Source organism: Lytechinus variegatus, chromosome 14, assembly GCF_018143015.1.
Source record: "Lytechinus variegatus isolate NC3 chromosome 14, Lvar_3.0, whole genome shotgun sequence".
Taxonomy (NCBI): domain Eukaryota; kingdom Metazoa; phylum Echinodermata; class Echinoidea; order Temnopleuroida; family Toxopneustidae; genus Lytechinus; species Lytechinus variegatus.
In genome coordinates this window covers 3,985,186-4,007,192 of record NC_054753.1, presented here as the reverse complement: position 1 = coordinate 4,007,192, position 22,007 = coordinate 3,985,186, and the positions used below count along the sequence as shown (strand labels likewise).

At 35.5% G+C, this 22,007-nt stretch overlaps 1 protein-coding gene and 1 long non-coding RNA gene across 2 annotated transcripts; both read right to left on the bottom strand.

Moving 5' to 3' along the window:
* Positions 1-6,736: 6,736 nt before the first annotated feature.
* On the bottom strand, positions 6,737-10,196 carry LOC121427240 (mucin-4-like). The gene is made up of 3 exons (XM_041623554.1): positions 9,085-10,196; positions 8,301-8,452; positions 6,737-7,694 (listed from the first exon to the last, which is right to left on the bottom strand). The coding sequence occupies exons 1-3, from the start codon at positions 10,031-10,033 to the stop codon at positions 7,632-7,634; spliced, it is 1,164 nt and encodes a 387-aa protein (XP_041479488.1). The 5' UTR covers positions 10,034-10,196; the 3' UTR covers positions 6,737-7,631.
* A 7,919-nt stretch (positions 10,197-18,115) lies between these two features.
* On the bottom strand, positions 18,116-19,491 carry LOC121427433. The gene is made up of 3 exons (XR_005971691.1): positions 19,341-19,491; positions 18,878-19,038; positions 18,116-18,197 (listed from the first exon to the last, which is right to left on the bottom strand). It is a non-coding gene; the product is annotated as an uncharacterized LOC121427433 (long non-coding RNA).
* Positions 19,492-22,007: the final 2,516 nt, after the last annotated feature.

Genomic DNA, 22,007 nt, shown 5'->3' with positions numbered 1-22,007 from the left:
TGATGATAAAAATGATAATACAATCAATCTTAATGTTATCATCATATTTTTTATACTGTTAAGCAAAAAAAAATATGGACCAAAGTTAAGGGTCATCCAGGGGTATTGTTAATTCCTCAATAAAATAACAACACACTGGAGCTTTAACAGAGAACTCAGTATAAATCTGAAAACAATTGAAAGGAATAAAATACAAAATAACTACAATGTATAATATTTGCCTAAGGAAGAAAAGTTAGATGAATTTGGTTTTAATAAGTATGAATACATTGACAAGATAAATTTGATCCAAAACACGTCGATAAAGTTGATACCAGGTGCCCGGTACACATTACATGTAACCTATATACGACTACCAAGTGTATAGACACAAGTGTGTTTTTTCTCAATTTTTTTAAAGCAATTTTATTTGTGAGGTGAGTATATCATCCGACACATTATTGTTCTACAGGTAAAACAAATATTTGTATTCATTATGATTTGTTCATGAATTAAGTTAAAAACTTCTTATTCTCTAATGTATTTTCTTTTAATTTTAACGGGTATTTTTTCTTTAGCATTAACTTATTGTAGAGCCAGTTTCCCCATTAATCACATTACAAGTAAATAGTTATTGTACTTATCATTCACTTACCAGGTACACCAGAGGTCGGGTTAATGGTTGTTGCTTGTTTGTCCGTCGTTGCCTCCATAGTCGTCGGAAGAGGAACTATTAGGGTATAATCAGTAAGAAAAAAACACGTTTAGACATTTTTTTCAAAAGGGATTTGAAATAAAAGGAGTTCTACTCAGCAAGTTGCCTGCATCATTTCTACTGCAATTATGTTGATCCATTACCATCCGGGGTCCACCAATAAAGAAGAATGATCATTCTTTTCAAATATCTTCCCGCAGAAAATCCTTCGTGGAATGAAATGAGAAGAATGTTTGGTAGAAAACTTTTAGTTCATGAACCAATTTCGATTTACAAAATATATACAACTAATTCCAATAATTTTGAGGTTAAGTTATGAATAAAAAAATCTTAGTTCTAATATTATGCTAGAATTTGATATGAAAGGCCCATTGATGATTGAATAGCCTCACAACCACTAGGATGTACATTCTGTTCTACATGTATATCATTTCTGTTTAATATGGATTATTTTGTTGTCATTATTGTTATTATCATTAATATCATAATCATCATAATTGGAACATAACTAGTAAATGCTTGATATGGAATAATGTACAAACATAAACCGATTGATTTACCTGAACAAATAACGTCATCAGACCATTCACCATCTTGGCATAATGCTGACGTCACGCCGTTGGAAACGGTACCGTCGACACAACCCGCGAAGGCAACAATTGAGCCATGTCTGTATGCCGGTGGCTTCAGAGGCAATACATTGGGCGGGACAAAACATTTATCTGAAAGGAAATAATAAACATCATCACAAGTATTTTTTTCATTGTTTCCTTGTTATCTCTTGATTTTTTTCTTTTTTTATGGGGAGGGCAAAAGTAATGTAAACTTTGAAAGAATCATTCATTTTATCGTTGCTGCTTGCGCTTTTGCAACACTAACCTTCATCAGCATGATCAGTACCATCGGAGAATAGGGCAAGTTCAATGTCAAGATAATGATAATCGGCATTTATATAGCGTCATCTATCTAGAAATATTCTATTCCGAGGCGCGTTGTTATTATTATTACCCCGGCTTTAGCTCGAGCTGCCTTTCAGCGCTCATGCATTCAAGGAAGTAATCCTGCCGGGTCCCCATTCGCCTCACATGGGCTGAAGGAAATTACGCCATGGATGGGATTCTTGTTTAGATCCATTTTAAATCTTGGTTAGGTCAATTTCTCTTCGCAGGCATTCGCACATCACCTACTTGTATATACACTCAATAATACGGTAAATGTGATCATGTGACCTGTATTTTTTTATTTACTATGGAAAATACTATTATAAATATGATTTTAGACATGTACATGTATAATTCAAGAAAATAAAATTATTGCATTCTTGAGGAATGTATTCCTGAACCTTAATCTATACTTAAAGATTTGTTACCTACCTCTGCAAATTGGCAGATCAGGTGGATCCCATAAGCCGTAGCTACATTTTGCCGTCTTTGTCCCCTCAAAGACACCTTTATTCTGAGCACACTTGTATTTTATCTCTGTCCCATGCATGTAGTAAACGCTTTCGGTCTCTTTACTCGATTTGTCAAAATGTAGAACATCGGAATCAACTGCAGGAACAGGACAAGGTGCTAAAAAATAAAAATAACTAAATTAGTAAATACAAAGAAGTCTCTATAAATCATACTGAGTGAGAAATGCACAGCATTGCTTAAAAACGATTTTGAACTGACAGAGAAATTAGATTTTCATTTAAAAATAACCAAGACAAATGAATTAGAATAATTTTGCTGTCTTTTGATTGTTGACTTACACAATGGCTGAATGGATTTCATTATACCAAGCAAAACACAGCAAGCAGAATGGCCTGTTGGGTCATAAAACCATTTAATATAAGACTAAAACATGCGTTTTTGGTAAGTAAATTATGTTGAAATGATAAAACGGGTAAATATTTACACAATCTTGAGTAAAACCTTTAATTGCCGCGATGCAATCAACCCCCCCCCCCACACACACACATGACAAATGTTTCAGTGTGTCTAATCTCATTTGAATCGTTTCATTTTTTTCTGTATAACTCTGTAGTTATGATCTATTTCATCAACTTGTTTTTTTTTCATCATGCTTTGTTGATTGCGTGATGTTTGATGTCGAACTTATCAACTTATTTGTCTTTTTTTCATATAAGTTTTACGATTCATTAATTGTGTATTCGTTCCGATGCATAAAGCTCTTAATAGAAGCGTAATATCATTTTTATTATTATTATTACTATTGTTATTATTATCATCATCATCATTATAATTATTATACTGTATATGGAGCTATGATCTTTGAATCAACTTGTTTTTCAGTTATCTTCATCATCTTTTGTTGATTGCTTGGATATTTTGACGTGTACACTTACATGTATACGTATTTTATCTTTTCATATATCTAAGTTTTACAATTTATCTTGTTAATTCAGTGGTCTAGACTTAAATGATGTAGTTTGTAGACGTTTATGTACATTTTCATGAATGTACTTTGTCAACAATGTTAAGACCCCATTGAAAATAAGCCATGTCGGCTTTCATAGGTTATCCTGTCAATGTATTTTCTTTATAATTCACATTATTCATACTTGTTTTATTTTATCTGACAAATAAAATCAATCAATCAATATATAAAATATAGCAAGCCCTTCTACGTGCACAGTGCAATAGTTTATATAATTCTGTTCAGTTCAATAATGGTATTTATTTCATAAATACGTTGCAAACATATGGCAACCAGAAGGCTGCATTTGGCATGCCTACATGAACTCTAAAAGAAACAGACATGTACAATTATGGCATTGTAGCAAAATACCATTATTCATAAAAAAAATTGAGAACGATAAATCACAATGAATTGTAAACAACTAATGTAATTATTAATCCAAATCGTGTTTGTAATCTTTAAAAAATCATGCATGTTAACTGCATATTTTGATAACATACCGTGGCATTTAGAAAGTGACGGATCTGGTGACCATACACCACCCCAACACAAACTAGTATGACGTCCTTCGTGTATATATGATGATTCGCAGACGACTAAAAGAATAAAAACCTCTTCATATTCAGTCTGGATAGGTGACACGTACATACCAGGTACCGTTATCAATGGTGGTGCACAAACTGCAATAACGAAAATGAATGTTTTCAAGATTAATACAATATTACACAAGTAAAATGTAACGTTGGATACGATTAAAATTAGCATGTGGCATTGCGATCTAAGATGATGTTGAAGCAACCAATATGATGTACGCGATGAACCACACAATAAATGATTATACTGGTAACCATTATTTGTAATTGCGCGCATAGCAAACCTTTGGTTTGGTTCTAAAGGCTCTCCTGCATAAAGGCCAGACCACACCGCCCGAGCGTTGTTGGAGCGGTCGTGGAGCGGTAGGGAGAGAGGGTCGAATTTCGCTCACAAAATTGGTGAGAAAAATCGAAAACAAAAATCAGAAACAAAAAAACCAACCAATGGAAATCGAAAATGGTGAACGGTAGCGAGCGGTGACGATTTTTTTTCTCTCCGCTCCACGACCGCTCCAGCAACGCTCGGGCGGTGTGACCAGGCCTTTACACCCTCTATAAAGCTAGGCCACGGATTCCGGTGAATTGCTGCATGCAGGTAGCCATTCAATGACATTTCTTCCGGCGAAATTGCTCCAATGGAAGATCAGCACATGTAACCTCCAAAACCTAAATAAACCCTTATCCTTATCTTCAAATTACTCTGAACCAATAATTAACCAAACTTTATCCCCATGCTTTTTAAGGTATTAAGATAGGAGCAAAATGTTGTGTCACCGCCATTCACACAACTGTTGTTAAGTGTAGCACAATTTGGCTCAATTTCTTCCTGAATGAAATTGCGCGATCTTTGAGATTCGAACTCATTACTCTCTGTTTGTTTCAAAGTTCAGAGACTTTCCACAATAATCGTTCCAAAATACTTTTTAAAATGATATATGAGCTAGCCATTATTATTACAACTCAATAACTGACAAATGTTTTCAAACATGGATGGCTATCCCGTAATAACCGCAAAGGATATTATGATCCATTTACATAACGAATTCGTTATACGTCAAATCACTGGTCGAAATGCTGAAATTCGTTCCCCTTTATAACTGATAGAAATTAAAAGAAATATCGATTTGGTTATGTCAAATTCTAAGATTAAGAACTAAGTTAGAGTAATAAATTGAATTGCAATGGGGTGATGGATTTCATGTTGTATTAAAACTTTTAATATAGCATGTAAATGCCTGTTGAAATCGTGAAAACTATCAAACTAAGTTCTACACAAGTCATGTAACGTATGTTTCATTACTCGATGAATTTTAATACTTTTCTGTTGCATTTTGTACTCGCACGGCAAGCAAAGAGGATTCTGATTTGAACATACTCAAGAAACGTTCTAGGGCGACAAAATGGCAAAAACGGTTAAAACTAAATTATCCGCGAAAATTTCCTTTGGAAACTCGATATAGTGCTTTTCTTAAATCACGTAAAACATGAATTTTCCGAGTATAGTGTAGCTGTATTCGTGTTCAATGTCATGGTAAAATGCAAAAGAACAATACTTATGACAAACGAAAACAGATAAATAAAAATATTTTGAAGACTTACCCGCGTTAACTCGATGAATATCAGAAAGCAATGTGATGATGAACCCCAAAATGGCAAGATTGATGAAAGCACGCAGGAGTGACAGTGTTTTTAATTCCATTTTGAAACGGATGGGTAGAAGTAAAATCATTTAGTAAAAAGAATTGGGAGATAACTTTGAAATAATTTAATTTCTTGTTCGGAACGGTGAAATGTTATTGAAACGTCATTCACCTATTTGATTAGTAAAATATTTAGATGTGTGTCCCTTAACTACTGACCATGTACACTTAACAATATTGGAGAGCCCTTATTTGGACACTTAAATACAATATAACGACCACACCACACAAAGAAAATATAACTTCAAGTGCAGAATAAACTATAGACTCATACCATCAATTATATTTGACTTCTGGTTATACACGTATTGCACACCAACTGTAAACAGAACCCTGTCCAAACTAAATGCGCATTGTGGAAAGTTAGTTTATGTATCACCATAAATAAGTGGTAGCCGTGTTGCTAGTGATATATTGTTACACGAAAAGAGGGCATAAATTTCACAAGAACATTTGTATTGCATTTATTATACCTAACTATAAAAATGTAAATATGTTAGAAATTATTATCATCATTATTATTATCAATATTATAATCATTATCATCATCGTCATTATTATTATCTTAGCCCATTTCTTTCACAACATTATATACATACATGTATATGTTGTTCCATTTACACAATTTATAACATAATAATGTAGAATTATTGAGTTTGTGTTGACTTTATGGCAAAAGCTTTGAGATGTTCTCGTCAGGTTCATTTTTTAACATGTCACGAATAATTTTGTTTTCAAATACCACCTATTCCTGTAAATTGGAAAAAAAAATATGACAAAGTGAGAGCATATCAATAATCTCTAAATGCAAGTTTGTCATTTTATCAACATTTGATTATGGTTATGTTTGTTTCCACTGTGTTAAAACACTTGCTACAATACCGGGTATCTTATTTTAAAATAGCTTATGAACCACCCGTCAATCATCCCGCTCCCCCCCCCCACACTCCTTCCAAAAAAAAAATAATTTGTCAATGCCAGTAATAAACTTCCTTGATTGATTATCTCCAGTGATTGACAGGCGGCCTTTTTGATCACGTAATACAGGTAGGAGAATTTGACAAGTGACAGATTCCAAACCGTTCGTCATATTCAAACCGGAGCTAATGTTCTGTTTGAACTAATCATTCAACATCTATTTTTAGCGGTAGACAAATATACATTGGTCGTTACAAAAGTTCATTCGAAATGAAGTTCTGTTCATGATGTTAGAAATCAAAATCGTAAATTAATCGTCGACTTGCAAAAATTGTACATGCATGATAATTGCATTAATGACACGTATAATCAAACTTATAAATATGTAGCAACACTCATTTTTTTTCCAAGTGACTATGAAAGGTTTTTAGCACATTAACTTTTCTGGTTTTTACTTCATTCTGGCGCCAACTTGCTGAATTAGTTACCGTTCACTTTAGATTTATGTTAGGTCATTTTTAAAATCAAATTATACTGGTGAAAAGGAAATAAAACAGACCAAAGATTGACAGAAATGTTAGACCTTTCGACGTGTTTCAATGAAAAACAGCCATTAAAATATCAAATACAAAAGCAAGTATTATCAAAAGTGATTTCATTAGAAAGTCTATAAAAGCAAGCTTAATCGTCATCATCTTAGCTCCAAATCTGGTACAGTTACATACACACACAAAAATACGCGATCATTCGGGGGATTTTCATTTAACAAATTCTGATGAAATACCATGCATGCTTATCACGTTGGTTCATCTGCAATTACACAATTTCGTTCAGAATCATTCGGCAAATATTTTTATTCGTACATACAGACACTTTGGTTGGCACTTCATTTGATTCTGTTCTAAACTTTCTTTGAAGTTGTTACAACACATTGGTCAGGTCAAGAGAACGCGCACTACTGCTTCTTGATCAACACGTCGGCATTTAAGTACGACTGTAAGCCATACGAAAATATTTGTGAAACACACTCTGGGATTTATCGTTGTTAATACTGCCCTTTTGATAAATGGCAAACCTTAACTGTGTTGAACGTTGCCTGTCTACATGTAGTTCTAATGTTAATGAAGAGTGTTAAGCTCAAAGTTCCATGGCTTCCGAATATCTAAGAGTTTATTTCAAAAGATAACCTTGAATGTACGTCCAATTGAAGCATATTGACTATTTTTTTATAGTTATCTTTACTTTAGTACAAATTATACAAAAAGAATGTGATTCCTTAGTAATCTGTCAAAAAGTTCCGGTTCAATCATCGCCAATTGTCACAGACGCGTCGTTTCCCTTTTCCGAACCTGAATTTGCTGAAGACTTGCAAAAGGCAAGATTGATGGAAGATATAAATACAGAAATTGAAAACAGAAAATTAGATTAGTAATTGATGATGAAGACAAATTACGACTATGAGAATAATGAGGAATTGAATGATAAGGACCGTTCAGAGGACATGGGGGAAGATCCAATTAAAAAGCATGTATGGTTCAGAATGGTAAAGGTAGGCTGGTATGGGAACGAGTGATATCAAAGGAAGCAAGAGAAAGAAGACAAACTGCTATCGACGAAAGTGTATTCTAATAAAAAAGCTTAAACAATTTGAAATGGGCCTTATTACAGTCTATGAGGGGAGTATCTGTTATCTATTGCATATATTTCAAATTGGCATCACATTTTTACCATGAAAACTATAATTGCCTCCCCCCCAAAAAAAAAAAAATATATATATTTTTTTTCCTCTTTTTTTTGTAATATAAGTTTTGACAAGTTACGTATGCACACAAGTTAACTATGGATTCAAAAGTCAAGGACTGGAGAATACTATTTCCTATCCTCCTCATTTTGTCCACCAATACTGTAGTGAAATATTAGTATTTAACTGTATATATTTATGTAGAAAAAATAAAAACAAAATTCACATACCATGGTGCCACTTTCGGTATCAAGGGAGCGCTGGATCTTATTGGTAGCCTTCCTCTTCCTGTACCATATAAAAGCAACGCAAGCTAGAACAAGAGTTGTTTCGACACATACGATAATGAGATGCATCCACCATGGTAAGGCATTGTCAGCTCCTGGATGTAAATACACAAATGCATAGGGGAGGGAGATGGCTGATCGAATTATCAAAATATACACAACATAGGAGGTGCCATTACCCATTGTTAGAGCCATGGTCTTAAATATCTAAATAAGACACGAAATTGAGTGCGTAGTTTCTTTTGGTAAGGAATGAATGGAGGTGCGTTTCCATGGGGAAAAATAGTTGCTTCAAAGAAAAACGTATTTCCTTGTCGGAATTTGTCCACGCATCAATATATTAAGATCGCGTTAAAACAATGCGTTGATGTTTATCTGGTGTGCATAGCTTCATTTTCATAACAAGTAATTTTGTATCTCGACATAGAGGAAGTATATCAAATTATATGTTGCTTTTTGGATTTGCTTTTTGGACTTGGTTTAGTTTTATCATGAGACACTATATTTTGCAGACTTCTTATATAGTCGATTATGTTATCGCAAATAAAATAGATAACACATCCTGACGTCGGAATCACAAGATCACTATGAATACAAACAAAAAGAACTATACAAAAAAATACGAATAAAACCTAAAATGCCATGGTAAAACAAGGGTATTTGTGGGCGCAGATTTGTTTCATCCTTTCTTTAATAAACTTACTGAACAATGAAAATAAATCTTTACCTCTATTGTACTGGAAAGTAGGGATGGAGTGGTGGGTAAAACTCTCACTGCTAGTGGCATCGGGTGAAATGTCATCTCGTATCGTTTGTGTTTCTGTTTCATATGCCAATGTCATCACTGTCTCAACGGTCGTCGCCTCCGTTGGTTCAGCAGTTGTTTTGATAATCGACGTAGAGGATACAAGATTAGAAGAGTTCGTGCTTCGATCACCAACTAAAGCAGTTTGTCCCGTTTCTATTAGAGTAATATCCTCTTTAGATTTAGATGTGAACGTACTTTTAGATATCGAGGATGTAAATGCCAAAGCGCTGGACGTCTCTGCCAACGTTGTCTTTGCTGATGTCAAGAGATCAAATCGGGTTGTAGGCGAATGGATATCTTCCGACGTTGTTTCCATTGCGGATGCCATCCGCTCCGTCAAGGAAGTGGAATATATCTCTGATTTATCACTTCCCGTCAAAGTTTCGGGGCTGGTGAGATCAGAAGATATCGATATTCCAGGAGGTTCTTCTAAAAGTTCAGCTGTTGTAGATAGCCCGTCTGGTGTTATATGTGATAACATAGTTCTTGTAACAGTATTATCAGTAAACTGTGTGACACGATTCACGGTTGTATCACGATCGTTTGGAAGCGTGGTTTGTTTTGCTAACGCAGAAAACAAAGTTGCGGTGTTTCCTTCAGTTGCTGTTGATAACAAAGTCGCCATATCCATGATATCTGTGAATGAAAGTGTATGTTCTTCTGATCCGAACAGAGTGTTTATTTCACTGAGACTAGTAGACATCTTTGAACTTGTAGTGTCCTCCCAAACCGGTTCTGTCTCTGAAACTTTTGGATGCTGATGCTCCCGCGTAGCTTCCGGGGAGGTCGGTGTCACATCGGATGTAGGTTTGTCAGAGGATGGCTTCACTGTAGCTTCTTTCGTAGACTTCACGATGGTGGAATCCATTCTTGTTATCCGATTGGTGGGAGGATATTGCGATGCTAGCGTTTTTTCTCGTGCAGAAGTTGAAACCAGAGCATGTGTATTTGCCTCTGCTAGGGTTGATAACAAGGGAGTGCTTTTTGAGGATAAACCTGTAGGTTCTGTTGAAGACGTATCGATCTTGCTCGAACCAACGGCAGGCGTTGTTCCATTATACATGTAGCTATCGTATGTGGACGTTTTGGAACTTGTAATTTCCGACCCAAACGATTCAGTCTCTGAAACTTTAGATTTCTGATACTCTGTTGTAGCTTCTTTTGTTGTCAGTCCCTCATTAAAAATTGTAGGTATATTGGAAGATATTTGCCTAGTTTTAGGCGTCTCACTTGAAGAGACAAAGTTTGTAATGCGTTGGGTAGAATAAGAAGAGGACAGGCCATGTGGAGTTGCAGCGGACGAATGTGTAGTTCCCTGCGCAAATGTTATGCGACTCGTGCTCTTTTCCAAGACGGATGTTGTTGAAAGAAAGGGGGAATAACTAGGCGGATATGTGGTCTGAAAAGTTTCTATGGACTTGCCGGTTGAGCCAGTTTGTACTGTACCTGTTGAAGTTTCCACCCGACTAGCGTCTGTAGCCGTCCTTTCGCTTGGAATATAAGGAATCGTCGCAGACGTAATGGTAAGCGTACTGCTTTCTAAGTCAGGCGTTGTTGAAAAAGGGGGAGAATATGTTAGCGTATAAGGTGTAGGAAAACTTTCTGTGGATTTGCCGGTGTAAACAGTATCAACTATTCCTGTTGATGTTCCCACAATAGTGTCATATGTAGCTGTTGTATAGGGGCCAGATGTTACCGTAGGCTCCATTTTGAACGTGGTATGTGTTTCATGTACAGGATATCTCGTTTGAATTGTTTCTGCATGGGTTGCATCAGACGTAGCTTCTCTTCCAAGTAATGATGTTCTTGTAAAATCTCCAAGTGTTGTGTGAAGTTCAGTCATAGTTCTGTGCCGCGTTACTGTGTCTTCTGATTTAGTTTCCCTTGGGGATGTGTTCCTGGTCGTGATAATGTCTGGTAGACGAGTTCTAGTAGATGATCTTTCTGTTTCAAATGAGTATGTTCGCGCTTGATCGTCGGTTTTAGTACGAATACTGTCCACAGTAGTTTCCGCAGTAACTTCGATCACAGTAGAAGGATAATTTGATGCTTCCCATTCGGATGAGTCTGCACTGGAGGGATCCTCAGTCGTAATTGAGTGCATAGTTGTCTGAGGAACATGTAACAGTGTTTGAGTGTATGGCGAGGTAGTATCAGAAGTCAATTGTTTAGTATTGGTGGATTCACTCGTAGGCAAATTTGATAACGGAGTAGAAGTATGTGAGTATGCATCTTCTGATGTAATGTCAGTCTCTGTTGATGTTAGATGCCGAATGCTGTTAGTTTCCGAAGTATAGTCAATCGATGGATAGTTTGTTAAAGTGTCACTTGTCAATGTTCCAGGATTGGATGTGGTAGTTGGACTGAATGGTACATTTGATGACGAGGTAGATGTTGAAGTGTGTGTTTCTTCTGATGTATAACCAGTCTAACCAGTCTCAGTTGATCCTGTGTGCAGACTGTTTGTAGTTTGCAAAGTGTGTTGCGTCGGAAAATAGCTTGAGATAGTGGGAATCCGTGACGATGTAGTTTCTGCAATTTTGAAGAAAAAGAGGACATAAGCAGTCTTCTAATTTTCTCACCATTAAAATAAAAATAAAACACATTAAGACAGATGACGGGGTTTTCGACAAGGATTCGAGTAGTGGTAAACAATATAATATATGCTTCCATTAAAGCAAAAATTGATAAAGAGGTTAACAATTAAAAAATTTCAGAAATTCTGATAGGCGTTAAATTATTTCTAATGTACTGCATTTGTTTTGCGAATAATAGATATCACAATAGTGATGTAATGCGGATAAAAATAAACGTATTCAAGTTAGTGAATGTTTCATTATAGTCCTGTCGCCGATTTTCTGTAAGGAAACAGGAATAAATAATTCCAGGATCTCAGAGCAAAAAAAAATCCCAACCTCACCAGAACACATCATATTGGGAGCCCAGCTGCCATCATCACAGGTCGACAAAACGCTGAATTCTTCTGCAGATTCACATGTATATGATATTTCACTGCCATGGGTGTAGATAACACCATCTGTTATACCAGCTTTCAAGGTATAGTTGAGTCCTTCGGGTACAGGAATTCGGCATGGATCTAGAAGAGAGGTGGCGGTAAAATAAGTCGGTCGATAATGACATCTACTGCAACTTCTTATTCTAGTACTAAACATAAATTATAATTTTACTTTAAATAAAGGACAAGAAAGCTGTTATTGTTGTATATTCTTGTGAGAATGTTTATTTAATTATTAATTGCGCAAAGTCACAATCTCGTGTGGGATTATGAGACTTCTACGTAATACTTACCATGCCATCAAAATGATTGTTTCAGAACTTATTATAGTTTGTTTCAGATATTGTTTTGTGTTTACAAAATAATTTACTAAAGCTGACCAGAAAGTGCAAAAAAGAAATCCATCGGGAGTAATGAAATAATTTTTTTTATCACAAAGATTGAAACGATAGATCAAATAACTATTAATTGTGTATATGATTTGTGTTATCAATAAATTACATTACCGTGGCAAATTTTGTCTGGAATGATGGGCACCCATGAAGTATTGTAGCAAATGGCAACATATGCCACATATGACAAGGACTTATTGCAGTGAAAGTACACAACATCAAAATCTCGATAGCCCTCATCCTGCACAGGGTCAATATACACCACATCCTGATTGAATTGAGGCTGCTGGCAAGCTGCAGAGAAAAGAGATGGGTGAAATGTGGATTGTTAGGAAAAAATATAACGATTACCACATCTGAACCTGGCTTTTGTCCTTTTTTTTAATGAAAATGCATACTAAGTATAGTTTATATTTATTTAATATAACCATGGTTTGATCACGCTTTGTTCGTTATTTAATGCTAATTTCTATAAATATACATTGTTATTGATTTTCTTGTGTTTTTGCTCATCCTTGTGAAATATCAGAGAAAATTGAACATACATGTAAATGTAAAATCTATGGTTTCGAATTTTGTCTAAATTAGTGTTACTACAAGGAGCACCTTATGGTCTTTAAACAATTTGGTATTAATGAAAAACATAGCAGGAATTTATTTTGCAAGGGATGGAATAGGAAACTGCGGCACTTTTTCCAAGTGAATTAAGTGATAGGGATTGATCAGCTCATAGTGATTTAGTAGGGATTGATGTTCAAACAAGTAGGTCAAGCGCTATAATGTAATTTGGCCCATTCCAGCTTCAGCGAACTCTGACAAAAATGTATTAAAAATTATTTCAACAATTCTTTTATTAGTCAGATGGCTGTTTCCACGCATATTGATATGCTTGTAATACATTATTGTTTATATATTGAAAAACAAAGTATTTGTCATACTTATTGGTATGAAGATTGTAGTCGTATCTTCTATGAACGGCGCGGTTGTTGGTAAAGGTTCTGAAAGAAGTAACATAATGTTAAATATGACAGCAGTCTTTGACGATTCGAACTACATATGAAAAAGTAGGCATATCTAAACCTATGAACCTAGACACTTTGGATTATATTTAACACCCATTATAATGCAAATAAAACGGAGAACAAAATATAAACCACAGACACAAAGTCAATATGGTATGTCAATACTTACAAGTATGCTCTAATGAATTGGGTGCCATGTCAGTTTGTAAGATTAAAAATATATATTCCATGCCATCGTTGCTTTAATTTGATGTGAACAAAATGACTGCTATAATACCACCCGTCTCCCTTCAAAAAATATGAATGAATAAAATAAATAAATAAATAAATGAATAAATGAAATTGATGAATAAATAAATTCTTCCAAAAAAGCAAGAAACAGACGTGAATCAAAATGAAAAAAAAGGCCCTTCATTTTTTTTCTTTCTTACCTCGACACACAGGTAAGTCAGGAGGATCCCATATTCCATCGCGACAGGAAGCCCTCCTGGGCCCATCAAGTACAGCCAGTTCATTCTTACAGGTGTATACCGTCATTGAACCATGAAGGTACTGCTCAAGGTCATATTCCCCCGTTTCTTGATTAGAGTGTGCGACATTCCGTTCGGTCACAGGTGGATCACACGATTCTAAAAATCAATTGCAAATTAAATATATTATGTATTTATTGATTAATATCTCAACATGATCTACATTAAGGGATGAAATAAAGATTATCCAGAGACAGAGAATTGCATCTTCCCTAAAACCTAAAGAATGATCGTTCATTGGGTATTCTTTTTGAGTTTTAAATGATTAATAATGATAATAAGGATAATTGGCATTCATATAGCGCTTTATCAATTTATGACTGTCCAAAACGCTTCACAATTATTGTTACCCGGTCACTGGATTCATAGCATTCCAAGCAGCCTGTTATTATAAAGCGCAAACTTTTTAAACCAACGTCAATGACGGTTGTTTCCTACCGGTACCTAATTAGCACCTGGGTGAGAGTGGCAAAGTATGGATTGACGCCTTGCCAAAGGTCGCTTGGCCATGGTGGGATTCGAAAACAAGACCATCTGATTACACGGTGAGAGTCAGAACCGCTACACCACGGCGCTTCCACCTGATGATTGCACGTTTGAAACAAACTGCTGTTAATATTTAAAACTCACAAGATGAATATACTATTTGAAGGACTACAGAATAAACGAAATACAATGCGTGTAGCTTACCATGACATACTGCATCTCTTGGATCTTCCACCCACACGCCTGAGATACAGAAGCTGAACGAAGGCCCATCATGAAGGAGGTATAGACTAGGATCACAATATAGAATAATGATATCCATCTCAGCATACTCATCCTGATAAGGATTCAGTAGCAGACCGGGTTCAGATAGGACCGGCGGACTGCATACTAATATGAGAAACAACTTGCATTGTGAACGGGTCAAATATCAAATCGGATTATTCTATGAGACAGGTTGTCTCCTAATTGCCTCCTTAAAAAAACTAACCTTTACCATTATCAAACAACTTGACTTTACTTTGGACAAAATACTAACGTTTATCATATCAGGTTGTCAAAGAATTTTTTTTATTTATATATTTATTGGTATAAAATCAATCTCAAATCAATCAAAATATTTACAAGTGATCCATAATTGGAAACAATCATATACATGTATCAGGAGTCATGTCTCTGGAGTAATTAGTATCAAATTAGTGCAAATGTTTAGTTTTCACATTTTATTGTACATAAAGACTGCCTCGAGATATGTTTTGCTTTGTTCTTTTGTAGTTTCCTATTTCATGTTTATTAGTATGCATAAACTGAAAATGTGTTTTCCACAATCTTAACCTTTTACCTTTTTTTCGTTTTCATTTTAAGGTTCAGTTTCAATGGACCTGAACGAATCAGTATGTAAGAAAAAAAATGAATATCGGGTCGCCCTTATGTGACAGCGAGCATGGTTATTTCACCTACGTCATTGTGGTTATGGGGCAATCTTTAAAGCTATAACGTTGGTCAAAGAATTAAGCTGAATAGGTGAACATTTTTATCATAATTTTTAAACACCGGTTAATGGAAAATGACGCATTTTTGTTGTCAGTGAAGACGTGAATGCACACAATTTAGGAAACCATCCCCTTTTTATTCGAACCTAATGAAAACTCAATGACTGATAGTAGCCTCAAGCTCACTGTTCTTTTTTTCATTTTTTTTTATTATTCTTACTTGTATCATCTTAACATGCTGCGGTAGATTCTAATCACATTAACCGTCCCTGGAAACCGTCATATGAATCTGAGTTTAACCCGTAAAACTACTGTAAGAATAATGAAAAAGAGCCCCCTACCTGAGCATGAATCCATGATGAGATCACAGAGAAGTATCAGGATAACGGTCGTTACTTGCTTAATTTCCATAATCCAAGAATAATTCCGACATCACAGCGAGCAATCGACCGATTTATATACAAACCGATTTAAATTCAACCCGATTTCTTTCCTTACACTCGTTACACCATTTGTGGCGACTGTTATTCCTATCATACACACACTATATCTATTTCTAGGATTGCTAAAAAGGTGTGGCTGGAGTGGCAGGTGCTAAGAATTGACTTTTAATAAAGCCGGTACTTGTTTGAGGTTTGCTAAATATTTCTTCATTTGTCGCAGTATTAGTTAAATAAAAACACTTCAGACCGGAGAGTAGTTCGATTTGACACTTCATTTGAAACAGAATCTGATTGAGCTGAAGGAGATATGATAAGAGTGTATTGAATGGAAATGGCAAATGCCATAATTGGATTTAAATGATATTCAATAAAAGAAAACATGTTTTAGTGATCTAATATCGTTTCTAAATACAATTGTTTGAATTTGTTTAATGTTTAATTGTAATAATAATAATAAGACATTTATAATGCGCAAACATATCCACCCTATTAGGGGTGCTCAAGGTCTTACAATAAACTTAACTCACTACTGGTACAACTTACAATTTGGCCATTAGATAAGTTTTTTTTATGTATAAAAGAGTACTATACCTATATCTAACCACATATATTTCGTAAAACTCGTGCAGTTTAATAGAATTTGTCCATCCCTGCACAAATGTTTGTTTTGTTAACTGTTCTGCTTGCTTTTAATAAGCATGAAACTCATTAAGGACTATACAAGCATCTTTGGCGTCGCTTTTAAAGAATTAAGTGCAATCATCTTTATCAGAATATAAATAAATCACAGTTATTAGAAAATAAAACATTATTATACGATTTACTTACATTGGATATTTGATATTGAATAATCATATTGGCTTTCATTTTAATCAGGAAGTGCATTGGTAATTACTGGGTATTTTGAAGGCGTTTTAAAATCACAATCTATAATAGATTGATGGATATATTACATTCGACAATGATCTATAATGTGTATATTGATAAATACAAATCCATTACTTAATCCATATGCGTATTACTTCAATAAAGTAACAAAAAAAATTCTCGATGGAGTAAATGATAATTAACCAATCCTCGCATTATAGATGAAAGCTCGCGAAATATGTATTCTAATACCCCCGAACTTCTCCGCCTCGCATTCTTCACTTCACCGGCGAAGAAAAAACGGCACCCTTTAGCACTGACATTTTTCCCCGGCGAAAGTCAACAGGCGATTGCAGAACAAACGAAAGATAATTGTAAACATTACTTCTTACCTATTACAAAAGGAATAAAAAAATAATTGCAACATGTTTTGGTATTATTACGAGAAAAACAAACAATATCACCTTGTTTTTATATTTTAGCGTATTTTTTTACACATGTATTGTTTTTTAATAAATATTGTTATTAAAAAAAAATTATGTTCGAGGGTATTTACTTGGCCAAAGCATTCAGCTGAGCTTGCAACTATCGCGCGCGGAATCTCGGTACATGGGACTTCGGGATAGAAAAATTGGCCTCTGACGTCATTAAAGAGGAGAAGTACTTCGGTTTGCTTTCATACTGGCCTTTTCACCATGTTCACCGGCGAACTTCACCGGTGAAGGTCTTCTGTGTACCTTTCATACTGGACACTATCCCCTTCGCTGGCGATATTCACCGGTGAAGTTCGCCGGTGAAAAGCGCAATATGAAAGGGGTATTGCTAACATAAAATATATTACTTCTATGAATATCTTACAAATAAAAAAAAAAGATGTCGATGAACATATTTGCACTTCTATTCCTCTTCTTTGTTGTTATTTAAAAACAGAAATTCATTTCAGTGGCATTTTGTATTCAATGAATAATTGATTGAAATCAAAATAAAACCTGCTGAAATTTTCCATCAATGAAATTTGATTAAACTATAAGTAAATGATATTCAATGAATCTGCACCCAATTCTCAAATTTATGCAATTTTTTGTGAACATGTTGAAGGAAGCCAGATATATATATATTTGTTCATACTGTTCTTAGAAAGTCTTTACAATGCTTTTTGTATGCTATAATTCGTGCAAATTATAAACACTAATAATGGAGTGTGACTGGATACGTATTGTCCACATGAGTGATAGCCGTTGGATTGTACGTTGGATTGTAGATAATGCTAGTCTCGGGGTTCGCCTGTTGGTCAAAGAAAAACAATGACTTAACACTTGACAGAGCTCAAATCACGTTGCTTATTAAAGGACAAATCCACCCCAAGCAAAACTTGATTTGAATAAAAAGAGAAAAATCCACCTAGCATAACACTGAAAATTTCAGCAAAATCGGATGTAAAATAGGAAAGTTATGACATTTTAATGTTTCGCTTCATTTCACAAAAACAGTTATAGGCACATCTCAGTCGGTATGCAAATGAGGGAAGCGTGAAAGCTATCCTCGAAATTCGAATGTGCCCCTTAATTGATCGATTATCCGAGAATAGGGTTTGAGGGGGAGGGTGTGTGTGTGTGTGTGTGTTATGTATGAGTTAGAGGGTAGATGAAAGTGTGTATTGTTTTAATATATAATTAAAACAATTTAAAATCAAGAATTAGATTTAACTAAATCAAATTTAACATTTTGTATTAGAAAGTCATATAAAATCCATGAACAAACTGTCATACCTGAACAATGCCGATCGTAAATTTATGAACGGAAACCCCAGAAATTCTTACGTGAACCCCTTCCCTAAAAGAATCATATTTGAAAACTTAAGTGACGAAGAGGGAGAATGGGACGGGGGTGTAAATCGAGAAATTTGATAAGGTCAATAAAAGTTTTTCTTATCATTATTGACAGGTTGTTAAGCGTTAACTTACATTTTCTAATGTAGCATCATTCTTGAACCGCGGCTGATCCCACTTGCGACTTTCTTTAAGCACCTTCGTGAAGATGAATCCAACACTGGCTACCAACAACCAGAAAATTATTCCCGATCCCACGCTACCAAGGAAGATCCCCCACCAATTAGAATATGCTTCTGAAAGATTAACAATGACATAACCATTATTTTTTCTGAAACTATGAGGAGCCCATAATATACAAGCTTTGCTTTCAGTGGGATCCTCCATTTTCACAAATTATAAATCACAAATCCTTTACACATTATTTTGTATGAAACGTTCTTATAATAAGTCTTTTTCAAGTTGACGTAATGAGCTTGGTATATTTTTTATGATGTTAACTTGTAATGATTGTATTCATTTGATTTATAATTTGTTTAAAATGAAATATGAAAATAAAACTTTCATAAATAGATTTACAATTCCATTTCTGTTTTACCTCCTCCATGCGAAGTCACTAGCAGTGTCGCCGTGTGCTCTTCAGTTGGGTTTTTTGAAGTCCGCAATGAGCCTGTTTGCTGTTGATCGACATCAGTAGTCGTGGCATCGTCTTCTGGAACACCTCCTCCCGTCGACGTTGCATATGGTTGTTTGGAGTAAGCGTCGGAGGGACCGTGTTCACGGTAGGTATTTTCTGGTCGGTAAACAGGGGAATGGCAGTAGAAAGGTATTTGCGGCGTTCCGATGTCAATGTTTCGCTTGTGATTTGGGAGGTTGTCATATCTTCTGCTACTGTTCCCAAGGAAATATCAGAGGGACCGATGGTTGAAAATTTGTTATCTGCTTCGGTAGATGATTGCAAGGGTTGAGAGTAACTATTTGTGTCTAATGTTCCCGCCGGATGTGTACTAAGCGGTCTTTTGCTTGAAATGTCTGATGTACTAGATTGTTCAGTTGGAAATGAATATGTTCGAGTTGTAATATCGTCTGTACTAGTAGATCGTTCTGCTGCTGTGGAATCTGTTTGAGTTCCGAAAAGCATGAAAAGTATCGTTGAAATATCGTAAACACTTGAGTGGAGTGTTGTTACTAAATCTGGTAGAGTTTCGGAGTATATTGTTGAAACATCGTATGTACTAGATCGTTCAGATGAAATTGAACCTGTTCGAGTTTCAAGATTTGTAATCGTTGACAGTTCGTTTGTACCGCCTGTCGTTATATCTGCCTCAGTTTCAAACAACATCGTCGAAATACTGTCCGTACTAGATCGCACTGTTGAAACTGAATCTGTTTGAGATCCAAACAATATTGTCGGAATATCATCTGTTAATAAAGATACTGGTTTCGTTTTATCGGATGTAGCTGGGAATGTAGTATATGTCTCCGCAGAAGTAGAAGTGATCAGGTCGCTAAAGAAAGTAAAATAATTTGACGAAGATGAAACTTGACGAGAAGTTACACCGCCTGACGTTTGGTCTTGATCGATAACGATGGTTGTCATAGCCGTCGGAGAGTGGTACTCAGATGAGTACGAGGTTGTCATTTCTGGCGTTGGCGGCTGTGTTGTGACGATTTCGGTTGTTAGTATTGTCTGATCAATGCCTGGTGATTCAGCTGAGGACATAGATGATGTTTTCGATTGCGATGTTGTTGGTTTTCCTGTATGATATTGTGTGAAAAGAATATGGATTTTATGGGCAAACAGCTGTTGACTCTCCAAGGTGTAATTATGCCGTATGTCTGGCCCCCTTTAGTTTTTATTCTACCTTTTCATAAAAAAATATAATTGAACGACAACGTTATGCCAGTATGATAACGAAGGCACTTAGACTTTAATTAACATTGCAAAGGTCTTTATACAAATATCCCGAACTCAACACAGACAACACACGCACAAATCAAATTTGATAAGAGACGACGATTTATTTTTATTTTGCAGCAAAGAATATGAACTGCAGCACGAGTAGCATAATTGTGGAATGAAACAGGGATGGTGTTTCTGTTGATTTGTACACTGTCACCTACCCGAAGCATTTTCAGGGCTTCATATTTTACAACATATCACGAGGTAACAAGCTGATGTTTCTAACAAAGACATTTATGTTTATCAGTGGTTCAAAAGGACATGACCGTATGGGGGTAGGCAGTTACTGATATTGGTTTATTCATATTTGTTCGTTAAAAAGGGTATCAAAAATCCCCACTTACCATGACATTCAGTAAGAGACGGGTCAGGAATCCAATCACCTCGTAAACACAGGGTAACGTCATCACCATCTTTTATGTAGGATGGTTCGCAATGAATGTACAGTACGAAAAACTCAACGTAATATGTTTGATCTGGTTCTACGTACAAACCTTGAACTTTTAGGATTGGTGGAGCACAATCTGTGTTCAAGATAGTTAAAAAAATTAAATAAACTTAATCGGTGAATAATGAAAGGAAGACTTGTCTATAATTGGATTCATACAGATATTACTTTGCAAAGAATGATCCGGATAAAAGATAGGATAAGGGCAGTGGAAGAAGGAAAAAGTGGAAAAGGGGGTGAGGTTGGGGGAGAAATAGAAAGGGAAAGGGGGAATAAAGCAGAGAAGGGATGATAATAGTTTAATGGACTGATACTGTATATTCGTCACCATTGATTTGAAAGAAAAAAAATAACACTTACCAGCACCGACTTGCAGAAGATGACAAATGGTGGAAATTATAATGAACCAAATTTGCACTATCATTTTTGTTTCACTATTTAACCTGAATATAGAAAGAAGCTCGAACAAACTCCACTGACGTCCCTTTATACATGAATGTCGATACCTCTGTTATGCTTGGAAGTGAGAGCTGTACATTCGATATAATTTGGCCACACAGGCCTTTAAATTATTATTTGGTACTCAAACCTGTTGGTAGTATATAAGTATTGGTTAGACACTCCTCCCACGCCATACATCGAGAAAATGACGTCAGGGGCTGAATAAGATGCAATCGCATGTAATGCATTATCGCAAGATGTGTGTGTGTGTGTGTGCGCGCGTGCGTTAATTTTTAATATGAAGTAGAGTTTCATTTAGCACATAAGAAAGAAAATCAAGCATTACATTGAATAGGAATCATTCGTTAGTTTAGGAGAAACACGACAACGACTCAATGAAATAATAAAACAAA